The 11,421-nt window shown below is 39.3% G+C and overlaps 1 protein-coding gene across 3 annotated transcripts in view; it reads left to right on the top strand.

The window, feature by feature from the left end:
- The first annotated feature begins 1,896 nt into the window (after positions 1-1,896).
- SLC18A1 (solute carrier family 18 member A1) overlaps positions 1,897-11,421 on the top strand; it is a 29,965-nt gene continuing 20,440 nt past the window's right edge. For all 3 annotated transcript variants that reach the window (XM_035023142.1, XM_035023141.1, XM_035023143.1), the window contains exons 1-7: positions 1,897-2,020; positions 2,735-3,098; positions 3,717-3,775; positions 6,589-6,672; positions 7,577-7,669; positions 9,935-10,024; positions 10,266-10,309. In XM_035023142.1, coding sequence (XP_034879033.1) covers positions 1,897-2,020; positions 2,735-3,098; positions 3,717-3,775; positions 6,589-6,672; positions 7,577-7,669; positions 9,935-10,024; positions 10,266-10,309 — 858 coding nt within the window. The remainder of the gene's footprint in view (positions 2,021-2,734; positions 3,099-3,716; positions 3,776-6,588; positions 6,673-7,576; positions 7,670-9,934; positions 10,025-10,265; positions 10,310-11,421) is intronic.

The raw sequence follows: 11,421 nt of genomic DNA, 5'->3' as shown, positions 1-11,421 counted from the left end.
TCTTAGGTAAATTTGTATTTAGAAACACCTTATTTACATAGAGAAATGAAAGATCTTAAATGATTGCATGCATTTTCTGGTTAAAACTTATCTGGGAATTTGGTTCAGTGCGGACCTCTTGGTCACTTAGAACTATAGTATGGATGATGTTCTTCTCCCAGCTCTGGTCTTAGAATAGAACAGAGTAGCTCAGTGCTTGGGATACTCCCAACATTTAAGACTCACTATTGAACTCCAGTGATAATCATTTAAAATTATTTACTTCTTGTAAAGTATGTTAATTATGAAAGTAGTTAATTAAAAAATATTTAGAAATTACAGAAAAATAAAAAAAATAATTTAAATCAATGATTATAATAGCTGACACTTGAGTGTGTATCTAATCTTTTAAAATAGACACATAATTTTTTATATAATTGAGGTCAAGCTGCAAATACAGTTTAATATCCTTTTTAACTTAACATTATATTGGGTATTTCTAAGTCATTGAAATTATTTGAAAAAATTATTTTTAAGAGCTGTTTATATTCCACCATTAAAATGTTTGATTTTGGGCGCCTGGGTGGCTCAGTTGGTTAAGCGACTGCCTTCAGCTCAGGTCATGATCCCAGGGTCCTGGGATCGAGTCCCGCATCGGGCTCCCTGCTCTGCGGGGAGCCTGCTTCTCCCTCTCCCACTCCCCCTGCTTGTGTTCCCTCTCTCGCTGTGTCTCTCTCTGTCAAATAAATAAATAAAATCTTTAAAAAAAATGTTTGATTTTTTCACTAATATAAATAATTCAGCAATTAGTAATTTTAAACATAAATCTTTGGCCACACTTCTGATCTTTTCCTTAAGATATGTTCTTAGAAGTAGAGTTACTGAATAAAAGGTTAAATAAATCTTAGACCCTGATGCATTTCATGACAGCAATATATATTAAAACGTGTATGATTGGTATTGTTGATATCACAACAGAAGCCATACACACACACACACACAAATTCTTCCCTGAAATTGCTATTACCTGAAGTTTAACAAAATACTGTGACTTAATGCTGACTAATGACACGAAATCCTAAGTAGAGAACTAATTATGACAGTATTTTATTTATACACAGTAACACACCTTACTGGGCAGGGATTTATAGCTCAAACAACATAGAAGTGCTTCAAGTAGCACAGAACAAGGGAAGATGGTGGACTATAATCCTGCAAGTTAAAAAGCTTGGAGTTTCATTCCAGTTTGATACTAATTGTGTGAAACAGATCTCCTAGCCTCCTGAGTCTTCACACTTATCTGTGAACTGACAGTGTTGCTGTAGGTCAGTGTTTCTCTGTGGGCAGCACAAGTAACACTTGTAGCACATGACATATTTGGGGGAAGTACAGACCATAGGCTATAATTTTGGATTGGTGCGTACACATGAACCATAATTTGTTTTGTATGGCACATTTATTTTTTTTAAAAACAATAGTAGTTTGGTTTTTAAAAAGAGTGGATTTAGAGGAAAAGATTGAACAAGTAATAATACAAGTAGGCCTCAGATATTGACATAAACCATTGAAGTGATAGGCATTTGAGACACAGAGCTAAGTGAACAGAGCTAGAATCTGCTTAATGTGCTAGGTAGAATTCCAGATATAAAAAGCCAGTAAGCAATGCTTTCTTAGAAGGCAATCTGAGAACCAGGTAGAATTATTGAGATGTATAGGAAGTGAGCAGAGACACAGGCAAAGAAATGGTTCAAATACCATCCTAGTATTTGCAACGACTTGCACTTTTCATTTTAATAGTGAGTTTCACTTGTCTGGGCAGAATTTCTTCCCTCTTCTATAAAGGCTGCAGAAGACCTATAGCTGTAACAGGACCTTTCATAAGAAACTGGAGAGGACGCTCCCAGCCCAGCCATCACCATGCCCAGGGTGTTTTTGGACACTCCTCAGCAGTTGCTCAAGGAGGGGAGAGAGTCACGGAAGCTGGTACTGGTGGTGGTGTTTGTTGCTCTGCTTCTGGACAACATGCTGCTTACTGTAGTGGGTATGTTCGGGTGTCTTTAGGCTGGGGGTTAGTTTGCTCTGGGCCCCAGCAGGTAGCATACACCTGCTAAAGTTCAGCAGTGAGTGGACTTGAAAATTTTTCTTTTTATGCTTAGAAAACACAAAATAGAAAATGAGGTTCAGAAGTGTTATGTAACTTGCCTTAGGTGCCAAGTCGGGGTTCAGGCTGTGTCCAACTGACCCCAGAGCTGGAGCTTCTTGCACTATACTTCCCTGCCCCTACCATTTTCATGCTCTGCCATCCCTATATGAGAGCTGAAACAATAAGACAGATCCTACATTCTTTGACCTCAGCTGTGAAAGTAAGCATCTGGTAACTTGAAATTTTCCCCACTCTCTGCATGCATGTCCAAGAAAACTTGTGAAAACTCCATGGGCATTGATTTTGTGATTACAACTAACTATTAGCAATTGGCCAATACAGAATTCAGAAGTAATGAGGACCAATTGTATGTGGGTTGGTGATTGGCCAATACAGAATTCAGAAGTAATGAGGACCAATTGTATGTGGGTTGGAATTTAGGTACTTAATCTAATAGGATAATTTGGGCAGGTACAGTCTTTTAGTAGGCTTCAAATCATGTCACTTAGACACCTTCCTCAACATGAATATAAAGCTCATAGTAATGCCCCTGAACCAGTTAGTGTTAAAAAGTGTGCTTAGCTCTCATCACTTGTCCTTCTTGATTTTCAGTGCCCATTATACCCAACTTCCTATATGCCACAGAGTTCAAAGAAATCAACGCTCCTCTATACCTTGGCCTCACCACAATTTCTCAGCATGTCCTTACTTCTCCTGCCTTTTCCACCATCTTCTCCTTCTTTGATAACAACACCATGGCTATCGAAGAAAGTGCACCCAGTGGCACAGCATGGACAGATGACAATGCTGGCACCATCCCCCCTCCAGTCACTGGAGCCATCCCAGCACAACAAAACAACTGTTTGCAAGGCACAGAGTTTCTGGAGGAAGAGAACTTGCGGGTTGGGGTTCTGTTTGCTTCAAAGGCTTTGATGCAACTTCTGGTCAACCCTTTTGTGGGACCTCTCACCAACAGGTATCTCAATGGGTGCAGTTCTCTACATAGTACTCACTGGCTCAGGAGTAAGAGGATGATAGGCTGAGGTATCATAAAGGTAGTTAGAAGGGAAAAAGTAGGAAAACTCCCTTGTCAGTCTCCAGGCAATCAACTGTTTGGAAAGCTGGTTACCCAAAGGATAACATGATATTGATGAAATGCCATAGGCTTCAAATTTTCTTAGTGATGTAATGACTATTGAACACCAAAAAAAGAACCAGTGATCAGAAGTATACTGCTGATGTTATTTCAGTGCCTTGGAACATGGCTCCAAGGCAGAACTACTGCAATCTAGAGCACTGGCTTATTAGCAGTGTTTGGGATTATCCTGATGTTTCAAAGGGATATACACTCCGACTAGGCCATCCTTTCTGGAAAAGAGGATTTTGGCCCTGTTATACGGGTAAATTTGCATGTTTGTTCATTTACTTGTACACATCAATATGGCATATCCTATCTTTACACTTGCATTCAGGGACCTGCTTTTCCACGTACTCAAATAACTGCATTTCTGTTCCCAATTACATGAAAAAATATGGTCCAAGTATATAGATGCCTATTGGGACTGTATATTTTTTCTTTGTAATTCTCTTTTAGAATTGGATATCACATCCCCATGTTTGCTGGCTTTGTTATCCTGTTTGTCTCCACAGTTAGTAAGTAATTTGCTTCCTTTTTTATTTTTTTCACTGATTACCTTTGATTTTATCACATGCGCTACAATGCAGAGAGTAGGGTCAACGTAGCTAATTAGGCATCTGACTAAATGGCTTATGACACTGATTGAAATCCTTTGCAGTTTTAGATATGGGCATTAGAGCAGTAGTGGCAAATCAGTCTAGTTGGAATTTGTATATTCTGCTATAAAAGAACAGATACTTCACTTCCTTCAGCTGGGGAAAATTGTTAACAGTTGTTTTAATAGATATGCTGTTGTGTGTGTGTATCAGTAGTCTATTGAATGAGGTTAGTCCAAATATCCCATCTTTGGGAAGAGGTTGTATTATTTGATACACAAAGGTAAAAAGCCACCAGCAAAGAATCTAAACTAAACAATAGTAACTAGATAATACCAAAAAGTCTACTGCCTTCAAGTAAGGACATTAAAGGTTATAGCTTAGAGAAATAAATTTGCTAAAAAAAAACAAGAAAGAGGAAGACAGTCTATCCAGTATCAGATAAATGTTCTAATAAAATAGAGATGGAATAAGAGCAGTAAGTAAACAAATTATGTCTGGAAATTGACCCTGAGAATTAAAATAAGAAGGAATGATGGGGGGTGGGGTGGGGTGGGAGGTTAATTGAAGGAGAAGGCAGCTTCTGGAGCCATTGTTGGCTCCCTGATGCTTCTGCTGACTCTGCTCCCAATAACATATCTCCAACCTCCTGTTTTTCTTATCAACTTTTTATTGCTTTTCCGCTTTTTCTATTGCTCCTCCTCAAGTTTTCTTCCCTATCAGCATATAGCTTGGCTCTTATCAACCAATGCTTAACAGGAATTTGCTGCAGTCAAGGCTAGAAGGTTGCAAAGAGCAGAAGCTTGATGTGTAAAGTTCTGAGAACTGGAGCTTACTTGTGAAAATTCTAGCTAAATCAAACAAAATGAGGAAATTCAAGTTAGAAATGTTTATTGAACTTCTAAAATCTCAGCCTATGCCAAATAATAAATTAAAAACTAATAGGATTCTCTGTTTCATCAAATGAGACTCATAATTTTCTCTAAAAAACTTTATGGAGCACACATATTATGTCTTGATGGCAAAAGTCACTGCGGGAAGATAAAGAATGAAATGACATGGTTCCAGCCTAGGATTTATGATACATGCCTGGGGAGATGTAACAAACACCCTGCAAAATAGGATAATGCTAGAGTATCGCAAACTCTAGCATAAGGGCCTTGCTTGATTCTCTGCAATTAAATAATTATTGTTTCCATGCCATAACCAGTGTTGCTGTACTGAATTGGCCTAATTCTAGCAAATGTTTGGTCTTTAGGGAATCTTATGGGGCATCTTTTTAGGGTTTTTTAAATACTAAAAAGAGGTTGCTGATGCCCCTTACCACCATTAAGGGCCCCTAGCTGAGACCCATGCTTAATGTAATTAGGAGCGAAATGGTAACCCACGTTAGGAGGTTAAGTGAGAAGGAAATTGTTTTGGTTTTCCTAAATAGGATGACCAACCATCCTTTGGGATTCAGGGTCCTCCCAGAATGTAAAGTCCTTGGCAAACTGAGACAAGTTGGTCACTCCATTCGCAAAGGATAGGAATGGGGCGCCTGGGTGGCTCAGTCAGTTAAGCATCTGCCTTTAGCTCAGGTCATGATCCCAGGGTCCTGGGATTGAGTCCTGTGTTGGGCTCCCTGCTCATCCGGGAGCCTGCTTCTCCCTCTGCCTGCTGCTCCCCCTGCTTGTGCTCTCTCTCTGTGTCAAATAAATAAATAAATAAAATCTTTTTTTAAAAACTTAAAAAAAAAAAAGGACATAAGAATAGCTAACCTTGAACAGATTAGAAATCAGAAGGCCTAGGAGAAGGCATTGGAAACTCAGCAAAGAGAGACCAAGCACATGCATGTTTGGGAGACAGTGTGATCACATCAGGAAATAATGGAAAAAGATTGTAAGACATTAAGCAACCAAATATATCTGTAATGAAAGGGCAAAGGGATTCAAATTCTGCTGATTCAGATACTTTGGGAGGAATCTTTCTTTTAATGGCATTGTCTTGAAATGGAGGTGAGACATGTCTGGAATTACCAAGCTTACCACCAACACCCTGTAATTTGGTTTTTGATAACATATTCCTGTTTGGTACTTAGTTTTGTGCATGCTAGTCTTGAGTAGATGGAACCTCTTAAAGGGCATGAACTGGATATTCTCTTTATTTCACATTTCTAGTATAGTTGTATGTTTGATATTACTTAATACACATTCACTGATTTGATTTGGCTAAAATATTTTCCAGCATAAGGTAAGAGGAAATAATATCTGATTGGATCACAAGATACTATTTTCTACCCAATACCTATGGTCCTTCAATTACACATAGCTTTTATTCCCTCACTGTAGATGACCCAATGGAGCCCAACAATGGCAAAAGTTAAATCTGGGTGTTGAATATGAAGGATTGAGAGTAGGGTCTAATGGCATTGTACTTTTTGGACAGCCATGATTCCAGTGGACAGGATACTGAGCTTTGGGTCAGAAATGTGAAAATGCAGGCTTCTATCCACTGTGTGGTGAATTGGTTTGTGTTTCTGTGGTTTCTCAGTTTCATGTCAATTAAAATGCAATCCTGATTAAGGTGTGGGAGATTAGAAAGACAACTCCAAAAATAGGGGGCAATGATCATCCTTTATTAAAACATATACATAGTGGCTCATATCTACAATATCATGGGCACATTTTCTGGTGGTGAGGGAACAAAGACAATTTGTTAACTGGAGCATTCTTGCTATTCTCTATACACAGTGTTTGCTTTTTCTGGTACCTATACCCTACTGTTTGTGGCCCGAACCCTTCAAGGCATTGGATCTTCATTTTCATCTGTTGCAGGTAATGCTGACATCTTACACACACACACACACACACACGTGCATACACACACATACATCTCTTACCATCTCTTACTACCCTCAGACCCTATAAGATTTATATGAATAGATAGAAAAGTATCCTAGTGAGCAGAAATTATGATTCAAAAACAAGATAACTGTAGAGTTATTGTCAGTGTTATAAATCCCTAAGCCTGACGTAACTTCCTCTGATAAAATTTAGATACAGCCAGTTCAGGTCGAAGCAAGCCTAAGGTAAAACCATGAAGTAAGCCAGTTTTTTATTTAATGCCCCCTATGGTCTTTTCTCTGCCCCCTCTTAACATTTTGTAAGAAAAGTAATGCTAATACTACCAGTAACACTATCACTTTGCAAAGTATCATCAAATACAAATACAATATTTAATATAATCCTATGAAGTAGCTATTTTATGCCATTTTACACATGAGTAAATGCTAGAAGAGCCCAGCCCATGCTGTCTTTCACATCTTCTGTACTTTCCTCTTCTTTGGGCACCTCCATTGAATAGAATTGTGTCTGTTAGATTTTCCTTTGACCCACTCCATTCATTCAGGGAAATGTGTTAGGAAATGATAAAATGCAATGAAATGCTCTATCAATGGACAGTGGTATTCTGTATTACCCTTCCCAGAGACTTTCACACTTCCAACAATATTGTGAACAGAAGGAGTGAACAATGTGGGGGCTTGGGGGACCAATGGGGACAGTATTTGTAAAATACTATGGACTAAGTTTTACAAAACCCCTCAAACTGTAACCATAGGTAAGATGATCCCTGAAGATATAATAAGGATAGAGGACTAAGAACTAATAGACCAAGGATTCAGTGAGAGACGCAGACAGAGGGCTCCTGTATGCTAACTCCATGTCACTCTCCTTTCAGGTCTTGGGATGCTGGCAAGTGTCTACACTGACGACTATGAGAGAGGGCATGCCATGGGAATCGCCTTGGGGGGCCTGGCTTTGGGAGTGCTGGGTAAGTGGCACCTGGTCCCAAATCTAGGTTCAGAGGGTAAGATACTGCTTACTCTTCGAAGATGGCTCCAGGAGGCAAGTGTTCCTAAGGGTCATGGAAGAGAGGATTTTCTTTCCTTTTCTGTCCAATCATGTTTTGAGTCCTTCTGAAATTTTTCCCAGGAAAGGCAAAATCTCTTTCTCATTAAGAAGCTTAATAGCCCATGAGGTCCTGGGAATAGAAGAAACCTAGTCTATTCCAGTGATCAAATATCCCCATGTTAGCAGCCACTGCCTCACCTCTGCTTCCACACATGGCTGTGCTTTCAAAATGAGAGAAGCTCTTTGTCAGATTTTGTGCTAAATACATCGCAGACATAATCTCTTTTAATCCTCACACCACTATGAAGGAGGAATGATTGTCTCCATTATAGAGATGAGGACCAAAAAAGTTAAGTAACCATCCAAGATTACATAGCTAGAAAATGCCAGAGCCAGGATATAGACTCAGATTTTCTGGACTCAAACCCCAAACTCTAAAAAATAACATACTTTCTTTGAGGTTCATCCCTCGTATAGATTGATTGACTATTCCAACAAGTCACATATTTTATGGAACACTTACTATATGCCAAGGACAATGCTAGCACACAGGGGATATAGGTAAGAAGCCTCACACATGGTTCCTTCCCTCTAGGAGCTCACAAGCTAGTTGAGGAGAAAACACCAAAGGTCTCTTCCTGGTCTATACTCACCCCCCACCACCACAACCCAGGGAGAAGAGGGAACAAAAATCCTGCTCTTTGTTAATATCCATTTTCCCAAACACCCAAGCTAAAACTTTGGTACATCCTGGTCTCCTTTATCACTTCTCACTTCCAAATGGATAAGCCCATTAATATTCTCTACAGCTACTTCCTCAAGGTCGGTTCCTCATCACACCTCAGTTGGAACCAGCCTACTGCCTAATCTCTTGTGCCTTCCCTCCTTCCCCCAAGGTACCACCAGAAGAAGCTTCCTATGCCCAGAGCTGGTGGTATTTCTCTCCTGCTAAAAAACATGTTTCTCCATTGCCCACAAGACCAAGTAGATTCTTTATCTGGATATACAGGGCCTTTGACTATTTGGCCTCAACATTCCCTACCTCTACTCTTCCTCTCCCAAATACTCATATTTTAGTGACTGAACACTGAATACTGATTTTCTTCTATTTGTTATCCAACCACACTCTTTTTATATATTTTTTTTTATTTAAAATCAGTTTAATTAACATATAGTGTAGTATTAGTTTCAGAGGTAGAGTTCAGTGATTCACCAGTTGCATACAGCACCCAGTGCTCCTTACTTCAAGTGCCCTCCTTAATGTCCATCACCCAGTTACCCCATCCCCCCAACCCACCTCCCCTCCAGCAACCCTCAGTTAGTTCCCTATAGTTAAGAGTCTCTTAGGGTTTGCCTCTCTCTCTGTTTCCCTCTTATTTTATTTTTCCTTCCCTTCACCTATGTTCATCTGTTTTGTTTCTTAAATTCCACATATGAGTGAAATCATATGGCATTTGTCTTTCTCTGGATGACTTATTTCACGTAGCATAATACCCTCTAGTTCCATCCATGTCATTGGAAATGGCAAGATTTCATTTTTTGATGGCTAATATTCCATTGTGTGTGTGTGTGTGTGTGTGTGTGTGTGTGTGTGTATATATATATATATATATATACACTATTTTCTTTATCCATTCATCTGTCATTGGACATCTGGGCTCTCTCTGTATTTTGGCTATTGTGGACATTTCTGCTGTAAACATTGAGGTGCATGTGCCCCTTTGAATCACTATATTTATATCCTTGGATATATACCTAGTAGTGCAATTGCTGGGTTGTAAGGTAGCTGTATTTTTAACTTTTTGAGGAACCTCCATACTGCAACCATACTCTCTTTTATGGCACCTCAATGATCTTCACTTATGTTTCTTCCCCACCTATATTACCCATGTGACAAAGCCCTTGTGGCCACCTGAACTCATTGCACTGTGTTTGCACAGCACCTTGTAGATTGAACCTTTACTGTTGAACTCTACTCTTCACCATGTTCTAATTATATGGGTCCCCTTACCCCAACCCACCACATGCATTTTCTCTACTAGAAAGTGAGCTCCTGAGAACCAGGACTTCTTCATTCCTGAATCCCCAGAAACTTACATGGAGGTTCATTGGTAAATGTGGACAAGTCACACCAACTAGGAATTGGTCCTTTCTTCTGAAATCCATGCCTGCTTTGCCTTTCCAGTGGGAGCTCCTTTTGGAAGTGTGATGTATGTATTTGTTGGGCAGTCTTCACCCTTCCTCATATTGGCCTTCCTGGCACTACTGGATGGAGGTAAGTCACCATAAGAGGTCACCAGACAGATGATAACTTAAGTCAGGTTGGGAATGCACTATGCTGTGGTGATAGTCTTGACATGCTTAAAAGATCAAGGACTGCCCCATTTTAGGAAAGAAGGAAGAAACTCAGGGAGTTAGATCTGTACATGATAGGGTAATATCAATGTGGCTATTATCAGAGCCTCACACTAATTAGTGGACAAAATAAACTCTTTCTCTCCCACTTTCTTTCTTAGCACTCCAGCTGTGTATCCTACAGCCTTCCAAAGTCTCTCCTGAAGTAAGTATACACTAAGCTCCATTGCCAAGGGATATATAGAATGGCTATGTGCTAAGACCCATAGATCATCCCTGTCAAACCATAAGAAGAAAGGTGAAGAGGAGTGGAGTCAAGGAAAGTAAGAACTATACTTGGATTCCCAGATGGTATCATATTTAGGGTAGCACTGGGGATGGTGGGGGAATCTGGACTGATGTTGGACAAAGATGGAGGAAGGGCCTTATGAAGAATCAAAGAAACATTACAAAAATTATATATATAAACTCAGAACCAGGAGACAATGACATTGGGACCTGTATGTTCATAGTTACAACACCTCAGAGCTAGAGAAGACCTTAGAGGCTGTTTAGATAATCTCTCCCCCCAAGAGCATCTTTACAGACTATCATTCTATCATGGTTAAATATCAGAGTTGGTATTTGTCTGACTCCAAGCCAAAGATGGCTCTGGGAAATCCATACCAAACCACAAAGAATGAAAGATAAGGAAGTACAGAAAATATGGGAAAGTTTGACCTAAAAACCTTGATTTTATAGCCAAGTCAGATAGAAGTGTGGGTAACCTGGGAACCCACTATTTGCAATTGGGATCTGAAAAGGGGCAGTCTTGTGGGACTGAGCCCTTTACCTGTGGGGTCTGTGCTAACTCCAAGTAGTCAGTGTCAGAATTGAATTACATTATAAGACACTGAGTTGGTGCCCATAGAGAACTGAATAATTGTTTGGTGGGAAAGCCCCCACATTTGGTACCAAAAGTGTTGGGAAAGGAGAAATTATTTTCCTTTAATATCTTTCTGAATAGTTTTGACTTAGATGGTAATGTTCTACATTGAATATGTTCTACATATTCAAAAAATTTAATTTTTATTTTTCTGCCTTCCAGTATTTTGCAGTTATAAAGAGTGCTACAATTAATAACCTTAGGTATATGCATTTTTATAACATTGGAGGTAATCTATAGAATAAATTCCTAGAAGTGGAATTGTTAGGCTAAAGGGCTTATTGGGCTTCTTTATGTGTATTTTATGATTTAGATCTGTCTCTGTATTTTGAATTATATATTTCGCTTTAGTATCTCTGAATATTTTAATCCACCCCTGTAAGTATGCAGAG

Source organism: Mirounga leonina, unplaced genomic scaffold, assembly GCF_011800145.1.
Source record: "Mirounga leonina isolate KUSES-001 unplaced genomic scaffold, KU_Mleo_1.0 Mir_176, whole genome shotgun sequence".
Taxonomy (NCBI): Eukaryota; Metazoa; Chordata; class Mammalia; order Carnivora; family Phocidae; genus Mirounga; species Mirounga leonina.
The sequence above is the reverse complement of the archived record's forward strand: the minus strand, read 5'-3'. Positions and strand labels throughout refer to the sequence as shown.